The sequence below is a fragment of the Sus scrofa genome, chromosome 2, assembly GCF_000003025.6.
Source record: "Sus scrofa isolate TJ Tabasco breed Duroc chromosome 2, Sscrofa11.1, whole genome shotgun sequence".
Lineage (NCBI taxonomy): Eukaryota > Metazoa > Chordata > Mammalia > Artiodactyla > Suidae > Sus > Sus scrofa.
Window position 1 is genome coordinate 102540392 of NC_010444.4, and position 27589 is coordinate 102567980.

General features: G+C 37.9%; 1 protein-coding gene across 1 annotated transcript in view; it reads right to left on the reverse strand.

Moving 5' to 3' along the window:
- ELL2 (elongation factor for RNA polymerase II 2) overlaps positions 1 to 27589 on the reverse strand; it is a 72812-nt gene that overhangs the window by 21787 nt on the left and 23436 nt on the right. The window contains exons 3-4 of the mRNA XM_003123796.5: positions 11937 to 12058; positions 6643 to 6806 (exon numbers count right to left, since the gene is read on the reverse strand). Coding sequence (XP_003123844.2) covers positions 6643 to 6806; positions 11937 to 12058 — 286 coding nt within the window. The remainder of the gene's footprint in view (positions 1 to 6642; positions 6807 to 11936; positions 12059 to 27589) is intronic.

Sequence of the window (27589 nt, forward strand, 5' to 3'; positions counted from 1 at the left end):
CAATCCTGTGAAATGTGAGAAATACCTATCTCACTAAGGACACATTCTTGATTTTTAGTCATTATCTTAATTTCACAGATTCAGAATCCACAAAGAGGGGAGTCAGGCATAATTTGGGGTCAACATCCTCCAGAGTATCCACGAATGATTCTTCTTCAACAGACCATAACAAACTTTAGGAGTCAAAAAGCAAAAATAAATAAACAAAACCAAGCAAGCAACGATACAATCTCAGAGGGCCAGAGAAGCAGATCTCTCCTCTGCAGTACTGAGGCTATACAGGTGAGTTAGAGGAATGGAAAGTGCATTTCTGCACAAGTCAGGGCCATTCAGTTTCTCTGCTGAAACTTAACAATGATAAGTATTTGGCAAGTGATTATTTCTAGAAAATACTGTGGGCTGTAGTGACCTGCCTACTGTGTGGATGTGTGAAGCCATCAGGACAAGGCCGGCCACTGACAACACCTGGTACCCATTCCTTTCTGAAGAAACAGAAATTGAAATGAAACTGTATTAGACCCTTACTTTATGATTTCTGAGGTGGAATCTCATAGTTTATTACTGAAGCCTCCAACTCTATGCCCACTGGTTAAAGAGGGGGAAGAATTGGTAATGACATACATTGATGAGCAACTGCATCAGGGAGAAGACTAGCCACTAGAAACAACGGATAAGTAAGAGCAGTCTCTTAAGTACTGGGGTCTTGGGTGAAAAGAGCTTTAATGGGGCAGGAACTTTATTGAATGGTAGAGTTCTGCCCATGCTGGGTTCCTGAGGCCTGGCCAGAGGAGCTGTTTGTTTGATACAATCCTACCTAGGGTAAAGGAGAAAGCATGATCTCCCTGGCTCTAATATTTCTTTACCGTCTAGTCTTAACCAAACCAATTCTAAATATCAGATCAAAATACTGGACAGTAAAGGAACTCAACATTAAAGGATCACTGCCCAGTGGTAAGAAATGCTATTAAGTTACAATTAGAGTTTTGGAGATAGATTTAGATCTGTATTTTTCTTCATTTGGAGACTACTATTTAGATCAAGGTCAGTTGGGCAGGGAACTAATATTTAATTTGCACCAGTTATGGGGTGGAGGGGGGCACTGTGTTAAGTCTCACAGTAACCTGATGAGGTAGGCAGGCCTTGGTCCCATTTCACAGATGAGCAAACTAAGGTTTCAGTGGGAGAAGTTCAAATGGCAAAGTGCTCACTTAGCATATGGAAGTTCTTCAATTAATACCCAAGTTTTCCTACTTGTTCTTTGTTGGAAAGGTTTTATGAACAAATGCCTAATGACTGCCTTTGCTTCATGTTAGGCGGTAAGCTTCCTGTAGGCAGGGTTGTGGCTGTTTTGTCTATCAGCAGATCTCAAACCAGATTTTGATGACTCACAAAATGAATGACGAGCAAAGCAAAGTGTCAAAGTGAATGACAGCAAGAGAACAGGCAGACGGCAGGAGCAGAATCAGGGTGGCCTGTCCTGTATTTTCCCACATCCCCAGGCTGCCAGAGTCTGGAGACATATTGAAATGTGTCTAACGTGGCGAAGGCAAACCTTCCAATCTACCACTTCTTAGTTGCAATGGTGGTTAGCAGACAGTACTATTCCTGGAAATTTTAATAGCAATTTGTGGAAAGAAAGAATAGAGTTAGGGTCACAAAAGTTTAGGAAACGCTAAAATTTCATACTCCCTTTCTCCTTGAAACCTGTTTAACTGCCACTTCTCCAAACTAAACTGACTATGGAGGCCTCCCCAACACCCTTCTCTGGGGAGGGGGATGGGCAGAGAATGGTTTTTAGCTAAGCTCATACACATCATGCCTAGCCATTTATAGGTCGCAGACACAGCTCGAATCTCACATTGCTGTAGCTGTGGCACAGGCTGGCAGCTACAGCTCCGATTTGACCCCCTAGCCTGGGAACTTCTATATGCTGTGGGTGTGGCCCTAAAAAAAAAAAAAAAAAAAAAAAAGGGAAAGCAGTATTACCACTATGTCCCAGGCTGCCCTACCTCTTCTGTAGGTCTTACCACCTCTGATCCTCCATTTTAGGAGAGTACTAGGTCTCCAGAATTCACTTCTCCCTGAAGCGGACATAGGACAGACAAATAAGGGAGCTCACCTTGCTCTTAAGAGGGTCTAAGTATGATATATGACAGGAAATTAGATATGGTCAAGGATATGATAGTGCTGGAGTCTTATTGGGGCCTAATGCTGAGCTGTTATCAGTCCATGAATCTTCTGGCCCCAAACTCTTACTTCATCTTTACCTCATTTTAAACAGCCAGTTATTCTTTCAAATGATGAGAAGAATCCAGCCACACTGGGCCACAGAATTTTATGCAAAGGTGACTTGCTCCCTGCCTCCCCATCAATTTGTGCCTATTCAACCAGGAAAGAGTCCTCTGGTTTAAGGTAAGGAAGGGTACAAATGAAGAAAACACAAGTGCCATAAACAGAGAACTGAGATGCTAAAGGGAAAAAAAAGTAGAGCAGGAAAATGTCAAGTTCAAAGTGGGCAGAAGAAAAGCTTTATTTTTATTTTTTACATTTGCTTTAGAAAAGCCCTTTTAATAAAACCCTTGGGAGAATCTAATTCTCTTCCCAGACCCAACTGCTAATCAATTCCCTGGACTCCCTTTATAAACAGCAGCAGTGGGTCCGACAGAGTTGGGTAATCTGGGACTATATCTGAACCATTGTTTCATAACAAGAAGCTAGAAGGAGTCCTCTTCTAGCTTCTTCATCTAACATGCAATGGTAAAAGTACTTAACCTTCCATCTAATGGCTCTGGTGAATAATCTGAAAGGCAGATATTAAAACAGACCATCAGAAAGAGAGTAGGGACCACAGCGGTCTTCGGCAGTTGTTTTTCTGTTCTCTGAAACCTAACCAGAAACCCTGGCAACTCTGACCTGAGAGTTTAAAAACACTGGCAGGACCTTGATGATGGTGTGACTCTGTCATGGTTAAGTACATAATCCGCTGCGGTGGAATCCATTTCCACTATTTAGCATTTGTGATCAAAAGGCTTACTATCAAAACATATATATACAAAAGTCACAGAATGTTAGAACGACAAAGGACCTTAGATGTTATCTAAATTCAAAGACATTTAATATTTGAGAAAATTAAGGTCTCCAGATATTAAATGATTTGTTCCAGGTCACTTAAACATGTACTAACTCATCAAAGATAAGGATGATGGGGCAGTTGGAAAACTGGAAAAAGGAGCCTAGAAATGAGGTTGATTGGGTTATTTTATATACCTGCATAGATATTAGCATGTTTACAAATTTGCAATTCATTTAATTTCTAGAAGTCAGTGAACAGATTTAGGATACTGGTAAACTAGAAGTGATTTTTTTTTTTAAACAAAGGGAAAGGATTATAACACAACAGTGCTCATCATTGATATAAATGGCATGACTAGAAGTGGAAACATTACTGAAGAATAACAATGTTTTCTAGGTTAAAGCTTCTCCTGACCCTCTCCAGGAAAAATACTCTTTTTTCTTTTTTTTTTTCCCAGCCCACTAGAGGGTTGCAGAAGCTCACACTTCTGGGTGCCTAGGCTGGTTAACCCCTAGGTGCACAGTCTTCCTTCCCTTAAACTGGGCTTGTGCCCTAACTCAACTGTCAGGGGCCTGGCATTATGCCACCACAACCCCACAGTGAGACTATCATTATTCCCATTTGTCCTCCACCCAGGCTGCTGTTATTAAAAGAAACTTTGTTCTGCAGGGGCTTGTAGGCTGGCAAAGGGGAGCTTTTGGTATCATTTTATGTGATACATTCAATTATGAATGAAAGAGATATCTCCTATTATGAAAAAAACAACTTGTTAATGAGGCCAAATTTATATTATCTGCCATTTGCTGATACCAGCAACATGATATGTAGGAGAGGTAGTCATAACCTACCTCTTAGGATAACTGTGAGATTTAGGTAAGTAATGACATGTAAAGTGCTAACTAGTGCCTTATGCCCAGAAAACACTCAGTAAGTGCTGAGTAATATTAGTTTTAAAGGGTGATTGACTAACATTTTAAAGAACCGAATGAGTCAGTTTTGAGAACTGAAAAAAGTAGGATACAAATTGAGCTGCCTAGAAAGAAACACGGTAAAGGCCTGGCAGTGGATAAAGTTGAAAGAAAAAAGATCAAAACATGCCATAACAAGAGCAAAAAATAAAATAAAAAAATAAAAATAAAAAACAAACAGCAGAAAAGCCAGTCAGGATATTTAGTCTTTTGCTCTACTGTATTCAGAACTGATCAGACCTTTCTTAAGAGTGGCATATGCAGTTCTGAATGCTGAGGTGAAGAACTGGAGGCAGTCCAGAGGAGAGCAATAAAAATAATTAAAGGGTTGGGATACAGGCCATATTAAGAAAAGTTAAAAGGAGCTGGGGTTATTTGACCTACAGAATAAAAGGATGAGGAGGTTAACGACAAGATTTAAGACGAGAGAAGAACACTGTGCTGTGATGTGCATAGCCCAGGGCACTAAGGACATAGCACAGAGAAGGCTCAACAGAGCTCTTGGCTGGCAGTGGCAGAGATGACTGCAGGGCTCTTCAAGGGACACATATGTATGCTGATCTTCTTTTTATTTTTGTTTTTTTTTGCTTTTTAGGGCTGCACTTACCGCATATGGAAGTTCCCAGGCGAGGGGTCAAATCAGAGCTGCAGTTGCCAGCCTGCGCCACAGCAACAGCAACGCGGGAACTGAGCTGTGTCTGCAACCTACACCACAGTTCATGGCAATGCTGGATCCTTAACCCACTGAGCGAGGCCAGGGATTGAACCCACATCCTCGTGCATAATATTCGGGTTTGTGACCCACTGAGCCATAATGGGAACTCCCTGTGTGCTCTTCTTAAAAAGGGTAGATGTAATCTGGTTCAGATTTAAATTTAGATAACCTCAAATTCTACATAGTCACTCATATATAATAATATACTATATATACAATATATATATATAAATTATTTGTAGTGCCAATAAGGAACCCTGCGAATTCTACAATTCCCATACCATTAGGGAATTTATGTATGGCCTCTGTGATACTGGGTATTGTTGAGAAGTGTGTCGTAAGCTGCAAATGAACTGTACCAATCTTAGCAAACAAAAACTCATGAACATAGGGGACACCCAAGGGTCTTTTAATGGAAAAGTATGGTGATCATCACTGATTTTCAAACTTGGGAATAAATCAGGGTAATAGTTTTCAACTGGTTATACTGAGTGGAAAAAAACATCATTTTGATGCCTTGAGTCTTCTACTTCTTTGTCAAACACACCAATTTGTCTCACTGTTTATAAACCGGTGGTATTGCACAGAGTTAAAAAAACACTCTCAAAGCAACAGGGACAGCAAGTTCCTAACTTGCACTTAAATTTAAGATCTTGCACATTTTAGAAACAACTGGAAGTCTAGCCTAGTAAAGTTAAATTAAGTTACTTGTGAGAAGAAAGAATAAAGAAAGGAGGTTGGAAGTTGTTACTTCATTCAGCAGGAAGGAGAAGATGAAAAATCTCATTGGTAGAAATTTACTGGGCAGGGAACTGGCCCTGTGGGTACAAATACCTGGGGAAGCCATGAATTGTTGTTAAACCAAACTAAATGTATCTAAGCTAAGCACCAAGTCCCAGGAGCAATGGCTCCGTTCCAAAGAAATACTTATTAAAGATACTTGTGGAGCTTCTCAAAGATGAATATATCGTAGCTGGGCCAGCAATGGGAAAATACAGAAGTAGGATTATACCAAACCATGAAAAGATGTTGATTAAAGGATCTGGTTATTCAAGACACCGTTTTTGTGAGCACTTAAGATTTCAAATTAATATCCTTTCATCATTTACTATCCAGTGACTTGTATTATTAAACTGACCAAAGCCTCACCAGTAGTTCATTCTCACTCTGGATAATTCTATTAGTGTTAATAGTCACTGTGAATGCCTCTTTAAAATTGGCAGGGTCACTGCTCATAAAAGAGAGATCATTTTGGCTGGTCTGGTCTTACTTCCCTTCGATCTGATGGGGATTTGAGTGAGCTGATGATAAAGATGATGGTGGTGGGGCAGAGTCTTAATTAATGGATAGATGAGGATCCGTAACAGAGATGACATCACAGCTGAGGTACCAAAGAGGCATCACCCTAATAGTTTGCTATAAGCACATTTTATACTTTTGCAATAAAAATTCCTTGTTGTGCAAAGATCCTTTGAAATTCTACTAATAGAAAACTCACAGGTTCTACTAATAGATTTTACCAGAAAAATAACACTACAGAAGTGCAATATGAGAACCATACTGTCCACCACTGAAATTATATCATCCAGTAGCAAAGAAAACACTATGGTACCACTATTACAATCTCACATAGTAAAGTAACTTGACCAGATCCCAGTAATGTTAAGTAATAAATAGGCAACAGAGGATTCAGGATTTATGAAATAAGTAAAACTTTTCAAAGTTTTAGTTATCAGCAGTATGAAAAGAACAAACGGCTTTTGACCATGATTTTCAAAATGTTCTGAAAACTAATTTCTGTGCTTTAAGTTAATATTACCGATATTTACCTACAGTGATCTTGAATTATTCCAACCAATGAGCAAGAAGAAGATATCTATACAAACCTACATATGGTCCACCAGGTTTGATAACTTTTGTGCTTCGGTTGCGGGATTCCTCCTCTGCCTGGGTCATTCTTTCTCGTGTCATTTGATACGAGTCATTTGTTGCACACACTGTAATTTTATCTTGTATAAATCCCAGGCAATTGAGCTGGGAAGCTCCAGAGCTGTTAAGTAAGATGGTGGCTTATTAGAGATGTCCCCTCATTTGCACAATAAAGGCAAGCAAGAATTGTATAATCCTAAAATCAGCAGCTTTAACAACTTTGCAATTCAGAATAACTAATATTACAAGTAAATTTTAAATAAGTAAAGCTTATTTAAAAATTTTTGTGTTTCCCTTCTTCATTTCATGTCACGTGTTTTTGCTTTTCCATATTCTAGATAGAATGGGTGAAATGAGCTCTCAGAGACCAGATCCATGAAATTTTGGGGAAAAAAAAAAAATCATTATTTGCAATGAAGACCAAAATCTTAATGGGCACGGTAGTTCTACTTTTATTTTTTTTAAAGAATTATCTAACAATGATGTGAGAATTGTTAAAAGTTTACTTTTAATGGAAACATAATATGCATGTTTTAGAACTGACGAGGTGAAATAGACCCACCATAAAGCTTTTTATTTTTAATAAGATATTAATTTTAAGACTAAAATATTGCCAAATATCAGTTTAATTTATTATTATTTGCCCAAATACCTTAAAATTTTTAACTTTATATTTACCATTTTGTTAAATCTCTATAATATGATCTGTGTTGATACAGCAAATACTGAAAAAATACGGGACAATATATTTTTGTGGAAACATTAAAAAAAAAAAAAACCCTTTAAATAATCATGAATACTGACACTGGCCAGGAAGAGAGCTTTGTGTTCAAAGTATTATGCCAATATTAGGGGATTCTGGTGACAGTTTTATTAGTATTTTAAAAAGAAAATTATTATGGCCTTAAAACAGACTAGAATATGGAAGTAATGAAAATGTCACCACAGCTCTGATACTATACTTCTAAACTTAATTGGAAGTAGCCTTGTTATGATGCTAAGAAATAAAGGTTGATAAAAATTTTATAAATTGCTAATAACTGTACAGATGCTATTTTAAAAAAATCAGTTTGTTCATCTCATAAATATTTATTGGGCAGAGATTGTGTGCCAGGCAATGTGTGAGGTACACAGGCTATGACAAAGACAGATGTGGTCCCTCCTTCAAGGAGCTATCTAGTGAGTTTCAAGGATGAGAACACTGGAAATTACAATGCAGTGTGACAGATGCCAGGGAGCAGGGACCCCCTCAATGTGTGCAGTACACAGGCTGTGACAAAGACAGATGTGGTCCCTCCTTCAAGGAGCTATCTATCTAATGAGTTTCAAGGATGAGAACACTGGAAATTACAATGCAGTGTGGCAAATGCCAGGGAGCAGGGACCCCCAGGAAGGTACTTCACCTGGACCTGTGGGCAAGGCAAAGGCTTCTTAGGGGAAGTGATTATCGAGCTGATCTAGAGGGAGGGTTAGACAAGAAGGAAGGACAGAAGAAAGGGATAACCAATGTGTGCAGGCCCAGAGGGAGCAAGAAGGTTTTCAGTGACCAAAGAGAGCTGGAAAGGACAATTAGAGGTGAGGCTGAAAAGAGGGTACAAGAAGTGCATTACATAGGGCTTTGGAGGTCATGGTATGGATTTTGGACTTTATTCCAAGAAGAAAAGAGACTGAAAACAGGAGAGAGAAATCTCACTTATACTGCAGAAAGATCAGTCTGGATGAAGAACAGATTGGGAGGAAGGGGGCACTCTTGTGTGAGCAGGAGACCAGTTAGGAGACTATCGAAGGATTACAAGCAAGAAGGGTAGGGCAGTGTGAAGGCACAACAGTAAATAGATTCCAGAGATAGTGAAGAGGCAGAATTGACTCTGGCAGGATTTGATTGGTGATTGCCATTAGCCATAGTGGGAGAGAGGTGGTAGTTGTCCTGGGGGAGTAGTAGTGGTGGTGGGGTTATTAGGTATGTGGAGTTGCCATTTATTAAGACACTGGAGTAGAGCTGGGAGAGAGTAAATGAATTAAGTCAGTGTTGGACATGGTGACTTTGAAGAACTGAGGAGCAGTCTCAGGAAGGAATAGACTGTGAATAATACAGATATTTAAAATAATCGATAAAAAGATGAAAAGACCACAGGAGATTAAAAAGGTACAGCCAAAGAGGTAGCAATATTGCTATTATGCCAATACAGGGGATTTCAGAAAAGCAGTGTGCCATAGAAGCCATGGGAATAGAATGCTTCAATCAGAGAACGGTCCATAGTGGGAAATGCTGGCAACAAGTCCAGAATAATAGGAACCAATAAGCATCCACTGGGTTCACGGGCAAGGAGGTCAAGGCCAGCTGCAGGTAGCATGTTCCTGTGGAATGGTGGGGACTAAAGCCAGACTTTGGGTCCAGAAGTGAGTGCAAGGGAGGTAGTTTCTATTTTCTTTTTTAATGAGGCAAACCTGAGCATGTATGAGTGCTGAAAAACCAATGAAAGGAGGGAAGGAAGGAGGGAGGAAGGTTTAACCCTCAGGAGAAGTGAGACGGAGAAGAGTATGAAGAAAAGAATGCGGTAAAGACTGCATTATGAAGGTCTAGGGGCAGGAATTTCAACATTTCCCCCTATTATTTACTAGTTTACCTGGTAAGAATAAGTTGAACCTACTGCCAATCATGATGAAGTTAGAGTTTACACCCACCCAAGGTCAAGAAACAAATCTTTGCATGAAAACAAAATAGAGGCTATAAACTCTGTGGGCAAGAAGGTCCTATCCAGAGTTCTCCACTCATCCCTTTTCAACTGAGTTACCTTAAAAGTTTAAATACTTTGACATAAATGTATACTTTGACATAAACATCCTTATAGTCTTCCTCTAGCCTAACTTACTGTTTTTCATGCTTGAGTGTGTATTACTTAACAGGGCTGATGTCCCAAATCATGTATTTTTACTAGGCCTGTGAATGGGCAGATTTAAGGAAATTTTGAAAGGTAATTTTGACTGTGGGATTTCCTCCAGTTTACATATAAGAAAAGTGAGGACCAAGGAGATTGAAAAAGAAAGATAAGAAAGGAGCCTAGTTATTAGGTATTTTTTGAACATCTTATCTCCATAAGATGATCAGCCAGCCCTGTAAGACTGAAAAAAAGGTGTAAGAGAGCCCCTGCTTTTGAGGAGCATGCACAACTGCCAGGAGAGACAAGATCAATGGAAAATAAAAATCAAATTGACTAGAAAAGGTGGAGCCAGATTATAAAAAGGTTTGCTTGTCAAGTCGAGACCTGGAAGTTTGAATGCTTTTGTTTTTATAGTGGCAAATTTCACTTTATATTCATACCACACTTGGATCATACTAGTGCATTTGTACCAATTTTCTCACAATAACTGTTTCTTTTCTGTTGTTGCATCATGTATAGTTTTGTAAAGTGACCTTAAATTCTCCAAATAAGCAAGGTAGAAATAAACACAAGGTATTTATGATGTAAGGGAGAACCCATACTACCTATGATAATAGGATTGGTTTTGAAGAGGGGGATTAAGTCCCTTAATAAAATTCCTAATGGGACATAGTTCAATTTAATGTCAAAATGTTCTCCCTATAATAAAATAATTCTCTGAAGACAAGTATTATAGGAGACAGCACAATGAGAAATCAGTATGCTCTGTGCTGTGTAAAGAACAATGGACTGGAAGTTAGGAGAACTCAGTTCTTATTCAGCCCAGTCACTAACTAACCAGCTATGTAATTGTGGATAAATCACTTGTGAGGTGAAGGAGTTGAACTACACAATCACCTAGGACTCTTTTACTTGGTAATTCTTTAACTATTACAATGCTATCCTATAGAACTTTCTGTAGCTGTGAAAATGACCTCTATTTGTGCTGTCCACTATGTTAGCCACTAGCCATGTGGTTATTGAGCCTGTAAAATGTGGTTAGTATGAGTGAAGAACTATATTTCATTTTTATCAACTGAAATGTAAATAGCCGCATGTGGCCAGTGGCCATCGCAATGAACAGTGCAGAAAAGTCTATATTATCCATAACATATGCAATTTATGCCAAAAAGTGTAAGTTTGGAGGTGGGCAAGCTTTAGAAAGCAAAAGTAATTTATACTCAAGGAAAATGGCAGATTAAGATAAGGCAAAAAGTTACTTAGTCACCTTTAATGGGAGGAGAACTTTAGAACTCTTTCAGTGAGGTGTCTTATTTTGTGTCTCTGCCTCCCATGCTCACTTGGAACACAGCTTTCCCCTCCTCCTTCTCCCCCACACAGCAAGTGCTCACACAGTTTCAAGTACTGCACAGATGAGAAGATAGGGATGGACGGCCGGGGAACTCTGGGCCAATGTCCATGTTTCTCAGGATGCTGGGGGCTCTAAGGCCTTGTCTTTATCTACAGGCAGAACAAACTCCCCCTATTCAAGGGGCCCATTCTTTAATCAGAAAAACCACAGCAAAGAAGAGTGAAACAAGTAGATTATTGTTTACAGAGGACCTAAGTAGATAAGGGTTTCATGGGTAACCTGGGCTGTGGGTGTGTGTTCTTATCTTCCTCCCTCCTCTCTTTTTTTTTTTTTTTTTAATCACAAGTGATTGCTATATTGGAGTTGATTTTTTTAGTTTCCATTCGGCTGCTGAATAAAGCTTTTTAAAAAGTTATTATTATATTTTTTTGGCGGAGCCTGCAGCATGCAGGAGTTCTGGGGCAGGGATTGAACTGGCCCCACAGCAGTGTCAACACCTGACCCTTAACCTGCTAGACCACTGGGGAACTGCATGAACAAAGCTTAAAAAAAAAAAAAAAACTATCTTAAAACAAGCCTTGCACAGGGAAAGAGGAAAGGGATATACAATATACACAGATGTTTTCCTCCTTTATCCATGAGCATAAGCCTTGAGGATACTATAAAGCACTCTTATTAATATTCAGTGACAAAAACAAAACAAAAAACAACACTCTCTTAAACTTGTGTTTAATTAGAACAAACAAAATGGACCATGTTTTATAGGTACAAAATCTGTACCTTAAAAATTCTTCAAGGATACAAATCTTAACATTTTTGTGACTGCATCCCACAGTGACAAATACATTATTTCTAGCACATAGTATGTGCTCAATAGTTCTCAAATAAACAAATGAGCTCTGCAATTCAAGTCAATAAATAGTTATGGAATGAATACTATGGATTTTATTGTTTAATTAAAAAAAGTAACCTCCAAGAAAAACTATTTTCCCTTTAGCATACCTTGAAACACACTTACCTGGAGAAGGTTTGCTGGATGCAGTCAAAGCTGCCCTGAGGGTTGTCTTTACCCACATTTGATAAATAGAAGTTAAAGGTATGCACTTCATTGGGGGGATCATTTTTAGGAATTTTGACAAGCTAAAAGAGGGGAGAAAGAGAGAAACACCTCAAGTTATAAATTTGCTATAGAATGATCTGATAACTGACTTCACCATTTTTCAAGAGATATTCATTCTTACCCAGGCCCTCTTGAGCATTTAAATTTGCAGCACTTCAAGGAATCTGACAAATATGTCTATATCTTACCATGTTCTTATTTCCATTTTCTACCCTAAAGTGTCAGTAATCATGTTGGCTCAGTAATTAGTTTATAAGAGGAACCCTCTTTTCAAACTAGCTATTGGTTACAGTTCATATGGAAGAACTTATTATAAAAAGGTCTTCATTTTTTGAGATACACAGGTTCTGTCTTTGGCTACATGACCCCCTGCTAAATAACTTCCAGATATTCAGATGGTCTCTGAGGTAGTCCATATCCCAATCTTTTGCTGTCTTATTACATCAAATTTTAATTTTGCTTCTTTGAGAATAACTAGCAGCATAAGGTGAATGCCATAATTATATTCACACCAAAATGCAGCTGGATGCCCTGTGATTCCCTTACTCATCCTCATGTTGACAGAACAAGGTCAGCAGCCTATAGAGAGGATTCTGCGGAGCACTCCAAGGCCAAGCCCTAGGCAACGCTATGAAACAGGCAGATGTTGTCTATGCTCTTGCTCAAGGTCTGGCTTCTCTACTAGATGAGAAGCCCCATAAGCAAAGGGATAGGGTTTCTCTAAATTACTGAGCCTCTATACCGGGCACATTTTACTAGCACATGATAGGAGCTTAGTGAACATCTATGAATAAATAACTGGAAATTTCTTTCAACTGCTCCACCCTTTCCAGCTTCCCTTGGGCCTACAGAGGCCACCATGGTGTTAGGTGATAATTATGAATACTATTCATTGGAAAGAATATAAAATATGACTTCCTGCTCTCCAGCTTCCAAATACACGGTTTTGGCAATTTAGTAGACAAGTAGGGAGGGAGAAAGTGTTTTCTAATTCTTTCTTCTCCCCTAAATTTGCTCTTTCCATCACTGGAAGATTAAGACTAAGAGGTAACTGGCTGCCAGATAAAGATAGATATGTACGTCACACTCATGAATGTGCTAGTAAGCATAAGCATGTAAAACCTCTGCTTGGCCCTGCAGGACATCCTACAGCTCTGACTTGCTCACTCTAAGAGTCCTAATCTTTTATCTAGAGAAAGTAATTTAAAGCCACCAATTCCATCCCACACCTCTCTCCCTAAAAGAGTGAAGAATGCTAAGAAAGGAGACAGTGTGCAGTGCTGGCACATAGTAGACAGATATGCAATAAATGTTTGCTGAAGGAATGAACAAACAAGAAGTCAAACATAAACATCTTTTCAAAGGAGATTCATTCAGAGGAACCATGTAGAACTTGAGAGGCTAAATTTCACCAAACATATTACTAAATATTAGATATTAGTAATGGAGGAATAAATTCATCCCTTTATGGCATGAATTTAAAATTATCTTTGAATTCCTATTTTTTAATATTAGTTCTAACTGCTAGAGTAGTTCTAATAGCTAGAGAAACAAGCTTGTACATTTATGATCTACTCTATAAATTATGTCCTTTGGGGACCCTAAAGTTACTCTTTTATTTCCCCAGATTTCCCCTAGTTCTAAAATGCTGCAACTTTGTGAATAAGTCTTAATTTACTCTGTAAGTATCAATCAGGCTGTCTTATTGGGCATGCAAACTTAACACCTAGTCAGCAACATACATTGGTGACATAAAATGAAATAATTTACTTCTTAATCCTATAGTCAGACTAGCCGTTTGGGAGACTAGACTTTCAGAGGTAACTCACCACTCCTCTTCTGATATACAGGAACCTATTCCACAGCTCGTCTAGATAGTAAAATAGGAATCTGTCTTTTCTTCTAGAATGGTTACAAAGCATTTTCTTGTAAGTTGGCCTTTGCCTTTATGGAATATGATGAGGGGGAGAAGAAATGAAATGACTGTTATCAGCTTCTGGAGACTGGGCTAACCAGAGCATGGGAAAAGAAATTCTGAGATCTGATTTAGAGACAATCTTGGAAGATTGTTCCTTTGTAGGATAGGAACTTTATCCGTTTTAATTATAATACTTTGAGCTTTTCCTATACATCAATGGGAATACATTTATATTTAGGGACCCATGGTCTAGCTGAAATTTTTAGCTAAATGCCTTAAGAATGAAATAGTATTTTAGAAGTATCAAACACTATTTGATTCCAAACAGCTTCTTATTCATGATGAGGAATACAAAAAATAGAAAAATATACTACTATAATCTGGGCAACTGGAAAAGTAGATTTTAATTTTCATTCCAAATATGAGAGGCTGAAAATCAAAGAGTTACCACAACCCTCCTCCCTAACTCCAGTTTGTCTTTGATAAAAAAGCTATGGAGACAAAGTTTTAAGAAACTTTCAGACATTTATAATTAACATAAACACTGTATACCAAGATGTGTAAGTGGAAGCTTCTAATTATTCTGAGACACAAGTTTAGGCATGTGGCACTGGAATACTTTCTGAAAGGTCATTTCAACAAGTCACAAACCTCCTATTTACAGAAGGATGTAGGGCAGAAGTGCAGTGTGCACACTGCTGCAAATTTCTCATACAGGCATGCCAACATCTGCTTCAGACCCACTGGTACTTTTGCTGCAGAGGTTTCTTCACTGGATTGAGGTTCATAAAAGATTAAAAATAGGACTATCAAGGTTTATTTTTTTCACTTATTTAAAATGAATGCTTTGTTCTCTAATGGGTATTACAAATGAGTTAAACTTACAGAAACTTTTGACAGAAATATATAAATTTGTTTTTTCTTTCAATTCCATAAGTTTTAATATTCAGCCTTTTCTACTAAGGCGATTGCAAATTGCTCAATGAAATGTTCATGACCCAGCAATACCACTGTTTGATATGACAACTCTTGGTCCTTAAAGCAGATCCATAGTGCTAGCAGAGCCTTTGAGACCTTCTAATTCAATTTCTCCATTTTACAGATTTGGAACAGAGAGAGGCTAGGTGACTTGCTCAAGGTTACAATTCTGTTTAAAACTGTAACCCCTGTACTCCTGACCTCCCAACCCTGGCTCTGTCTAAAACACTTAGTAACTGTACTACTTACAAATTTTGTTTATTGTCTTTCTCCCCTGATTAGAATATAATCCTTAGCAGGACAGAGGCTTTTGCCTGGTTTGTTCCCTATGTTGCCAGCATCTTGAATAGTGTGTGGCATAAAGTATTCACACTATAAATTTCTGTTAAATGAATAAAAATGGTGACTAAAGCCTCACCCAGGACTAGAACTGAAGTGTCTGCATTCTATACACCAATATTTACAAAGCATGTTGAAAAGTTTCCTTTTAAAGGGGGTTCTCAAATTTGGGAAATGGCAGATTAAACAAAGTCATTTACTTTGCTATAGGTTCTTTCATACTGAATAGTGTTTTTCCAATTTTTTATGACCTCAGAACCCACTTCCCTTCATTCCTACAGTATCTCAGGATGCTGGCTTGTGTCTTAATATTATTTGACTAATATATATATTATTTTACTGTGTATAAACTATAAATCTGGTTTGGATATAAAAGTTACTATAAACACTTAAACATTAAAATTGTCTGTTGTTCTTAAATCCTTTTCCTGACTCTTCATGATTCTGTGAGTTCCTAACAATCTAGAACATTTGTTTTAGCTGGATAAATGTATTTGCATGTACTGTTCAGTTTCCAGACGTTAGGGGCAGAATAAACCTAGAATCAGAACAGAAAATAGAAACCTCAACCTGAAACCCACAAGTCCTATTTTTCAAAGTAGAGCTGCAGTTATGACTTTAGGCCTAACATTATGGGTTTAGGGAAGGGGAAAAAAAAAGTCTCTCAGGTCAGTCCAGATGTCAAAACCAATGCTGAGGGGGGTGTGGGGGCGGGGTGGGAAGGGCCTCTTTCACTGGCAATAGAAAAAGTTAAGTATTAGAGAAATCAGTAAGATATAAATATTCCTACTGACAAGGAACGGCAGGGAGTGGAGGATCCCACATATATTATAAACATCTGAAATTTCCACATGATAGAGGCTTTACTGAGAGCAGAGCAAAATGCTAAATTTATCTGCATTGAGAGAAATATTGGTAGTTATCCAAAAAACTCAGGCCATATACCAATTAATATGAATAATTCAGAACAAAGTAAGTCCATTTATTTCCTTGCATTCTTCTTCTTTAGCAAGATGTACTAAGGAAAAAAGTAAAATAGTCTTTTCTCTTTATTTCTTCATATAGCTCCTTAAAACCAGTGTTAGAACTTCTTAAAAAGTTCTCAATCAAAAGGTATAATAGGTGAATACCAAGCTATCTTGGTTTGGTTACTTCCATGGGATACAGTCTTATTAGAAAAGTCATTCCTTTGAACTGCATTCTCATCCCTAATGTATTCTTTTACTTATGGTTGTTTTGGGGAAAACATCATTGATGTCAATATTTCAAAACTAATTTTAACTCGTTAAAAGTAAGCAAGCAATAACATCTGCAGTAGTAAAGTACTAATTTTTAAAAATTAAAAACACCTGAGTTGATATGTAACTGAACCTGAAAAAAAACGGTCTTGGGTAATTTTTGGCTCTCTTAATATGGTTTCTCTTTAATATGAAACCAGCCTTCTGAATGTTGGTATATCCGTAAGATGACAATGATTGATTTGTTCATTAATTCATTTATTTCATAAATATTAGCTGACTGCCTACTTGTCAGACACTATTCTAGGTTTCTGTGACACATTAATGAATAAAACCACAAAGATCCCTGCCATCGTAGCACACATGTACAGAAATTCAGGAGTGAGATGATGAGGGCTTTGACCAGGAGATTGGGAGAAGTGGGGGGATTCTGGACATATTTTGCAGGTAGAGGCAGAAGGATTCCTAGACATACTACTGACTGTGAGGAATGAAAGTGAGAGAGAAATCAAGGATGACGCCAAGGCATTTTCCCCTGGAAAAATGCAGTTGTTTGGGAGTGTGTGTGTGCACATACGCATGTGTGTGTTTATATGTGCATTTATTCTTGAATATAATGATGAGAACCTTAATGTAAATGAATACTATCAGCTAAGTGCACTAAAATACAACTGACCAATGCTGGTTTCACCAGCTAAAAAGGGGTTTCAAGGTGAGTTTTGTTATGACTCATTTTGCAGCTTCATGGCCAAAAATTATTTATAAGGGTCCAGGTGGCTGGGTGTAGCTGGTTGGTAGCTGAGTATTTCCAGGAAAAAAGGGGGGGATGACAGTTAGTGGCAGGGGAAAGATGCAAATAGCAGATACTAGAGGGCAGGGAACACTTATAGAGGCTATAGAGCATGAGAGAACAGAAAATCTGTATTTAAAAAATGCCTGCAAAATTGAGCTAAACGCCAAAGGAGCTTTTAGAAGAAAAGTGAGAGAACCACCAAGAGAATCTGAGAAGCTTGTCCAAAGTTCATGGCTGGGGCAAATCCACAAGACTTTCTTTGGTGGCAAAAACTGTTCAGTTCCCTAACTCTTATCCCAAAACTGCTTTTCATTTTCATTTTATTAATCAGTCCCTTTAGAAATTTAACTACATTCCGCCATATCGATGTCAATAGAAAAAGATTCTCATGCTACGTCTATATCTCCCACATCATCTATCTCCCAGTTAATAAACTACATTCATCTACTTTACTGAGGTTATTGGCATCTTGGGGAGTCAACCTTGACTCTTCCCTCTCCCATACCACCCCACCTCCCTCAGCATCCAGAAAATCACAAGCCCCAAATTTTACTTTCCAAATTATCTCTCAAATGTATGTTCACATCTCCTTCCTTTGTTTTGGCTCAATATCACCTTTTGCTTGGACATCTTGTGTTCTGGTCTCCACTTTTGTCCACCCTCGATCCCATCCTCTAATTATTCAGCTCTCAAAACTAGTTTCATAAAATGCCAATCTGACCAGGTCAATCCCAAGCATCATTATTTCTTTGTGGCTCCCTACTACTGATTGACTATATAATCTAAGCTTCTTAATAGGACATATGTGGTTCCTTCCCAGTAGACCTGGGCCTCACTCTCTGCCTGGTATTTGATGTCCCCACTTCTTGTCTTGGCTTGTGCCACTTATCCTTTATTTAACACTCAGCTCAGGAGCCCTTCCCTTCCCCAGTGAGATGGGTTCCCTTTTCTGTCCTCACAGCCCCTTGGGCTCACCTCTACTGCAGCCTTCACTGTACTGCATGCTACGTACTTGTTTATGTGTCTTCCTCCCCACTAGATCATGAGTTCTTGGGAGGCAGGGGCCATGGTTTTATTTTCATACATATCTTGAACATGATAGACAACCTAATAAATTATTTGTTGGATTCATCTGAATAAACTTGGGACTGGATTAAATTCACTCTGAAGAAGACTTACACCAGGAAAACTAAAAATTAGAGAGATATCTGAATCATATCATTTAAGAGTCTGTGGAGGAGATACCATTGTGGCTCAGTGGGTTAAGAGCCTGACTAGTATCCATGAAGATTCAGGTTTGATGCTTGGCCTTGCTCACTGGGTTAAGGACCTGGTGTCGCTGCAAACTGTGGCATGGGTTGCAGATGAGACTTGGATCTTGCGTTGCTATGGCTGTGCTGTAGGCCAGCAGCTGCAGCTCCAACTGGACCCTTACCCCAAGAACTTTCATACGCTGCAGGTATGGCCCTTAAAAAGAAAAAAACAAACAAACAGAAAAGAGTCTGTGGAAAACAAGGGCTCTCCAGAGCAAACAGAAATAAATAACAGAATGAAAGGAAGAAAAAAAAATCCCTAACAGCAGGTGCCATGTGGTATATACCTCAGGATAAGCAAGTTTCTTACCTCCTTGTGCTCTATTTAGCCCCCAAACCTAGGCCAAATGGTTGCCTAGATCTGTGGAACTTATTTATTTATTTGTTTTTTAGGGTCGCACCTGCAGCATATGAAAATTTCCAGGCTAAGGGTTGAATTGGAGCTGCAGTTGCCAGCCTATACCATGGGCACAGTAACTAAGGATCCGAGCTGTGTCTGTGACCTACACCACATCTCACAGCAACCCCAGATCCTTAACCCACAAAGTGAGGCCAGGGATTGAACTTGCATCGTCATGGGATTCTAGTCAGGTTTGTTACCGCTGAGTGATGGTGGGAACTCCATGTAGAACTTAAATTTGTTATACATTTTTTTAAAAGTACCTTCATCTTTATTAAAATACTCACAGAATACGCTGGCCTTACCAAATTCCATTTGAAAATATGATCCAGCATCTCTAAAACCACTTTACATTTTAAAGGACTTCAGAAAACCATACCAAATATTTCTAAACTTAGTAATTCTGGTCAATTAGGAAGCAGAATTTTGTTTAAAAAAAAGTTTGTTTCTCGGAAACAAAGCCCAAAACTGAATTCTATAAGAGAAAAAAATCTCAAATATGAATGTCACTTTCCAAATTTATTGTCAATCTTCTCTCCTTCTTGTTCTTCTGCATTCTTGGGGAAAGCTCTTTGTAATAGGTCAGGAGGAACTGCTAGTGAAACGTGGGTGGGAAGAGAAGTCATGTATGGCAGTCAGCAACAGTTGCGTAAACCTGGTAGGGTGGCGAGACTGGTACTTGACAGATGTGAACACTCAAGATTAACAGAAATTGCTAAAAGTGGCCCAGGCCCTCGTTTTGCAAAACACGTGGTTTCACTCAACTCAATCAATGTTGCCATGAAAACTTTAAAGTTCAATAATATAAATGGTATTTAAGTCTGAAAATATTTTCATATAGATTTGAAAATATATTCAACTCAATTTTCTGTTTTTCCAACACCAATATATTAAACTTTTTTTTTGAAAGCTACAGAACACTTTTTTTTTTCCTTCCAAATAAATCTTTTGGGGAAACCCACCATGTATTATTATTACAAATAGAGTCAGAGCTACTCTGGTTGAGGAAAGGGCTGACGAGGGACTGGGACTGCTGAGACAGCCACGTGGTAACATCATTTGTGGCTCTGGGGACCAAAGACACAAAACCATAGCTCTACACTAAGGAAACAGTACAACAACAAAAGGTACAATAGTCAGAGAATGTCATTTTATTAATTACATTTTAGTCATATCTTAAATGACACAAAAGAGTATACAAGTATGAACTCTTACACGTCATTTCTTGATGGGGATCAGTGCCACATTTTTGAAGGATACTGAACATAGGAAATGGTGTTCTTCTGCCTTATTCCTTTCCTTTTTAAAATGCTTTCTTTTCTTTCTTTCTTTCTTTTTTTTTTTTTTTTTTGTCTTTTTGCTATTTCTTGGGCCGCTCCCACAGCATATGGAGATTCCCAGGCTAGGGGTCAAATCCGAGCTGTAGCCGCCGGCCTATGCCAGAGCCACAGCAACTCGGGATCTGAGCTGCGTCTGCAACCTACACCACAGCTCACAGCAACGCCAGATCCTTAACCCACTGAGCGAGGCCAGGGATCGAACCCACAACCTCATGATTGCTAGTCAGATTCGTTAACCACTGCGCCACGACGAGAACTCCTTAAAATGCTTTCTTTGCTATTGGATCCCTTCTATTTCTAGTTCTAAGTTGGGTATATCTCAATGGTTTGAGAAGAAAAAATGAGGACTTTTCTTTCACACACAGATGACAAGGGAACAGGGCAATCAGACCATGCTAGATTATAGGCTCAGGAGCAACCCTGCCCTGTTTCCAGTGCTTGCTCCAGAACCTACCATCTGTGCTACCTTGGACAAGCAAGTTAACCTCATTACTTCTCAGTTTCCTCATCAGTAAAATGTGGATAATGATATTAATCACTTCATATGACTATTGGAGTTTAAAGAGGTAACTCATCTAAAGTGCTTGGCACAATGTCTAGCGCATGGCATATGTCCCAAAGTGTTTGATGATACAAAGACAGTATTAGAGAGCTCCCGCTCTGATTTTAGTGTGTTTGAGATAAGTGCACACATGCTTTCCTCAGCATAACGATGTATTTGATTTTTAAAGTAATTTTCATATGACAATGGACTGATAATAAGCACCCTGTGGATAATCAAAAGTTGGTAATATTTATTCTGAATCTTTGGTATTTACAAAAGTCAAGGGCTAGAAGCTTTCAAGATCAAACCTTAAGTGTTAGCTTAAATAAAATCCGAGGAAGCTGTCTGGGAAAACAACAACCAAAGACTAGCAATATTTCTAATTGTTTCAAACTCAACATATACAGATATAAGGTACAAGAATTAATCAGTCACAACAGGAGTCCATGGAAGGCTGAAAAATTACACTTGTTTCTACTCTAAAAGGGTAGCAAACACTGCTTCCCAGGTGCCTAACCACAAAAAAAAAAAAAAAAAAAAAAAAAGGCTGCCTTCAGAGCCCCCAGATCTAGATACAGCACAATAAAGAAACAAAGAAAACAGAATTAAGGGTTCTCATGAGAACCACAACTTTGTGACTTTAAATCATTCAGTTTTCATAAATGCAAACAATATTTTAAAGTTTTGGGGGGGTTGTGTGTGTCAAAGCTATAGGGTACCCTAAACCTACAGTATTTTAATTTTTATAGATCTCTTTTCCATATACTCTGAAAATACATTCCTAGATTCCATTTTATAAAATCTAGTTTCTTTTTCATAAAACTTATACTCAAGTTTTCATAAGTCAAATTCACTCACTAATTTTCTCCAAGCCTTCAAGAAGTAAAACTATTTCTGATTTTACAAGCTATTGCTATGCACAGTGCATCAAGAACTAAATTAGAAACTGCAGGTTTGATTTCTAACAGACTTGGCAGATCTAATGTAAATAAGAAGGCCTATCAAGTCTCCTAGATCAATTGATTTATTATTGTAAGACATACAAGACTAAAAATATTCATTTTAAAGATGGTATGCTAAAGCCATCAAACCTAGTCTTTCAATTAGAGAAAGAGATATGCTGGTAAGGAAGGGGCAAAGATATTTACATATAGACAACTAAGGTAATTACAGTATTTGAATAATTCATATCACAAAACTGTTGATTATCTTCTAGATAGTTATTTGATTCTGCTAGGGGGTAGACATCAGAAGTCCCTCCAGAATAATGAAACTATATGAGGTAGCAAAACATTTTATCCCCTTGGCAGTAATTCACTGCATTGTCGCTTAAAAGATAACAATAAAAACTAAGCTTCATGACTTCATGAAAACTGACCCTCATGACTCAATCACCTTAAATATTTTTGAAAAAGAAATAGCTTTTATTTTTACAGAATCTGAGATTCTGAAATTTAGACTTTATCCAAAATTGATCTTGGATTCATAATTATCTTATTTTTCAAGTTCTCAAAGGAACAGAACACTAACTTCTTTAAAAAGTAAAACAAAACACCAAACATCTCTAGTAGAAAGTTTTTTGTCATAGCCAAATACAAAACTTTTAAACAGCTATGGAGATGTCAGCATCATCTTACTGTTCAGTAGAAATGGAACACCCTCAAGTTCTGTCCCTCCTTCCTAATCGTGAAAATTGACCTTTAAAAAAAATTTTTTTTATTGGAGTATAGTTGATTTACACTATTGTGTTAGTTTTAGGTGTAGAGCAAAGTGATTCAGTTACACATATACATACATCCATTCTTTTTCAGATTCTGTGAAAGCCGACTTTAATGAATTACCAATACAGCTAGACTAAGAGAAAACTAAAAAGCATTCAGATTAGTCTTAAGAAAGAATTTCTTAGTATTGATTAGTAGAGTATTACTTCATTAATAACTATGACTATGCCTTACATTCTCACTCTAAAATAAGATATCCCCAACATAACTTATTGGGTAATTATTAAACACTCTAAACTTCTAAGTATTATAAAAGACTGTCCTCTTCCTATGGCTGCTTAATTGAGTACCAACCCTCTACTACTGCAGGTCCAACTTAGTTATCTTTAATCAGTTCTCTGTTGCATTCTGACTTTTATTGCTTGACGCTCCCTAAGAATCTTATCTTTTCAAATTCAACTACTACTTTTCATTCCCATAATCTCTCCTTTCTAGACTGGACCCATTCTTAGGATGCTTCACAGTACCACTGTTCCAAAATGTTAATTGTTAACTCAGAAAGGAAAGTGGCCTCATCTCCCATGTTCTTGATAACACCAGCGACTCTGCCTTTACCTTCTTTCCACTGGGAGATCACAGACGGGAGAAAACTTACTTTCTCTGCTGATAGATGACAAAGCAACTCATTAAGTAGTTGACTAGAAAGATACTTAGCTGGTGTCTAGGTATAGATAACTTTGAGTCCCGCCTTCTCTTTTCTTTGTCAGGCTGTTTTTTAAACCTTGAGTATTTGGGCCTTTCTCTTTGATTCTTGACATATTGAAACCTGGCATCTCAAAACATTCCTTTTATGTTTATAGACCAATTAGAAAATGCAGATAAATCTACCTCATTAGTAAGGGAGTTAGTAAAGCAATGACATTTTGGTGTTTAGCATTTAGTATTTTTTGTAGGTTTATATTTGTGTTTGTATGTATATAATATATATATATATATATTATATATACACATATAATTTTTTTTTTTTGGTCTTGTCTTTTTAGGGCAGCACCTGCCACATATGGGGGTTCCCAGGCTAGGGGTCTAACTGGAGCTGTAGCCACCGGCCTACACCAGAGCCACAGCAACGCCAGATCCAGCTGCTTCTTCAAGCTACACCACAGCTCACGGCAACGCTGGATCCTTAACCCACTGAGCAAGGCCAGGGATTGAACCTGAAACCTCATGGTTCCTAGTCGGATTCGTTAACCACTACACCACAACAGAAACTCCAGCCTGCCATTGTTCTTAATTAGTGTGAACAATATGTGGCAAAAGGAGCTTCAAATCCCCCAAATGTCAAAAATTAAAAGTATCGACACATAAGTATTCACAACTAAACCAGTATTCTTAACAACTGAGAGAGAATGGCTCTTTAAATGAGCCTTATAGCAGAGTCCCACCTATAAATACACCTTTTTTTCCTTCTCACTGCTGGACTGCTAAGTATAATTAGATCCTATAAAATGTCTTTGAAGCTATTTCTTGAAAAATCCTTTTGTTCTAAATCCCCAAATGCCACTGCCTCCTGGACACCTCCATCTTTCTAGAACATGGTGTGGAATATTATCTGAACACCTTATGTATAGCATGTCCCAAACCAAACACCCTGTGACTCCTGCCTCAATCTGTTCTCTCATCTATTTTAGATCTCGAATAATAGCCTCACCATCCAACCAAATGCTCTGTCATAAACATGGTGTCATCTTCAACTTCTCCCTTTCCTTACTTTCCATATATAAAGAAAAATAAATCAAGATAAGTACTGGATAAGCATATTAAAATGCAAATCTGATCACAAAACTCCCTGCCTAAATTAAAGAAAAAAATAATAATCTCCTGCAGTGTTTTTTAAACCATAGATTGTCCCATTGGAATGTTATAACATTATCTTAGTGGGTTGTGACTGGGATTCTTTTAAATTGAAATAGAATAGAAAATGTCAGAGTACACTGGTAAAGGATAAATATTGTGCCATGAAACTTTTAGTTTAGCTGTGTGAATGTGTACACCTAATATGTGTAAAGAGTTGCAGTATTATATGTTTTTTCTTACTGTGAATTGTTACTAAATGCACTTGAAAGCATCTATTGCAGTAGTTTTCTAGTATCGGGGAGGTCAGTGGTCCCCTTCAGAAAATGAAATTTATAAACCTTCTTCTGAGAAGAGAATGTATACATATCTATAAATGTGCATATTCTTATCAAAGTCTTAATCATAGAGAACCTAGATATCATAAGGAAATCTAGGGGAAGAAAATTTAAATCCAGATTTCCAGACCACACCAGACCCCCATGGAGATTATATATATAGATAAGAACTGATCACCAAGATGAAATTCAAGCTCCTTAAGAAGGTGAGAACATTTGCCACACCTGCTTACCTCTTCTCTGAGAGCTCCCTGACTGTCCCCCTTCCCCTTGCTTCTCAGAGAGGCATTCAACAAATGTTATGTGAAGTGAGAATAAAATGATCACTGAACATTTATTATAACAGACAAATCATCAGTGTAGTGAATCAGATGCCTAGATTTGTGTGCAGGCTCCTTCACTCACTAATTGTGTGAGCTTTAACAAGTGGTTTAACTTTAGAGCCATAGTTAATACCAGCAGAATGGAAATATCTGCTTCATGGCATATTTGTGAGGATTAAATATAAATAATATATGTAAAGTGCTTAGTATAGGAGTCTTAGCATGTAATAAATATTCAATGCATTCTAGCTATGATTATTAAAATTAACTGGAATCTATAAACAAAATAGAATAGATAACTGTGGGAGTTCCCGTCGTGGCTCAGTGGTTAACGAATCCGACTAGGAACCATGAGGTTGCAGGTTCGATCCCTGGCTTTGCTCAGTTGGTTAAGGATCCATCATTGTCATGAGCTGTGGTGTAGGTTGCAGATGCAGCTCGGATCTGGCATTGCTGTGGCTGTGGTGTAGGCCGGCAGTTACAGCTCCGATTCGACCCCTAGCCTGGGAACCTCCATATGCCTTGGGAGTGGCCCAAGAAATGGCAAAAAGACCAAAAAAAAAAAAAAAAAAAAAAAAGTGTACATTTAAATTATAAGACTAGTTAGATTTGATAATCACTCACCTGACAAGGGCAAGTTCATTAGCCTCAAAACATGTCTATGGGCTTTTCATAAGTCTTTTTCTTTTTTTTTTTTTGCCATTTCTTGGGCCACTTCCATGGCATATGGAGGTTCCCAGGGTAGAGGTCGAATCAGAGCTGTAGCCACCGGCCTATACCACAGCCACAGCAACGCCAGATCTGAGCCAGATCCAAGCCGAGTCTGCAGCCCACACCACAGCTCACAGCAACGCCAGATCCTTAACCCACAGAGCAAGGCGAGGGATCGAACCCGCAACCTCATGGTTCTTAGTCGGATTCGTTAACCACTGAGCCATGACGGGAACTCCCATAAAAGTCTTTAAGTCATTTCTTTAAGTCAGTAAAACTCTTCTAAACTTATTTTCAAAAGAAGTTACTTTTATAAGGTTTTTAGCCTAAAAAGAATTTAAGAACAATTTAATTTCATATTCTTGTTCCTTTTCCAGTTTAAATTACAATTCAAGAATGGTTACAAAAATATACCTTCCCTGTAAATTCTCCAGATTATGTAATATATGGAGCTAACAAGCAAACCAGTCAAGGGTGGGGTCAGGAAAGAAAACTTTTGAAAAGATTCTAATTAGATAAAATCTTATTGTAGAATATAGGAACTTTGTAAACACATCCACTGCATTGCTGTACTTACTGAATCAAAGATGCCAGCAAGGGTACTTTGTGATTTTATGTACCACTGTATAATATAAAATGCTGACAAACTATGACATAATACTAAGATGCTGTTGATAATGAGATTCATCTCATTCCTAAAGATGTTAAAAGAAGAAAACATGAAAACTTGGAATCAATGACATAATAGTAATTTGTTGTTGTTGTGTTAAATATTGTTTGAAATAAGATCTAGGGTTTGCACATATTCTGCTAAATTTTTTTTTTCCTGCTTTAAACTTTGACTTTTCTTTTAATAAGAATAGGGTCTTGCACATAGAAAGAGGTCAAAAGATATTTAAATAATGCTTGTGGTTCAAATTTAGGGGTGAGTTAGTTTTAAGAACCACAGGTGTTATAGAATGGTTAAAGATCACTATTTTCCAGGCTTAAATAAATGAATATTATTAAAGTGACAATTAAGTATCAAAAATTACACTAAACTGTCTTCTCAAAAAAATTAAAAAGTGACAATGTCTATAACAGATAACTGAATGTTAAAAGCTTCAGTTTTGGGTGGGAAAACAAAAAGGCGAAGTCTTCAGTGGCAGATTTTATTGATGGATGGTTTCAAGAACAAGAGCTGGTATTTCAAGGTCCTATTTACCTTTGTCTACACACTGTCTACCGTGGTCCTGGTACACAGCAAATATTCATTAATGCTTGTTGAATGAAGAAAGGAAGCTTAACTGACTGCTAAGAATGTAATCTGTAGTATTTATAGCAAGTTCAGATTTCAATCATAGTTCCAAGAGCTGCTTTCCAAAGTGACTGCAGTTGGGTGAAGGACAGAGCAGGATGGTTTTGTCTTCAACTCCTTTGTGATCATGTGTTTTGAGAGGCTTGTCCTGCTGTAGCCCACACTGAAGCCTTTGCAGTGTACTATGAAATAGTTTCCTCAGCCACCAGAAAAACACAAGTTTCCCTCCCACCCTCACCATTTTGCACTCTTGAGGGCCAGGGGTAGGCCAGACCTACTTTATGTCACCAGTAGCTGTAGTGGTACCTGGCCATGATATGAATTTAGCTTTTTGTTTTCCTGATTTAGAAACCCCCACAGGTAGTTCTTTTTCAGAAACGAAAGGAGAGCAGAGGTGTGTAGCAACATAAAATAGAGAAGTTGGTCAATTTACAATAGCTTCAAACT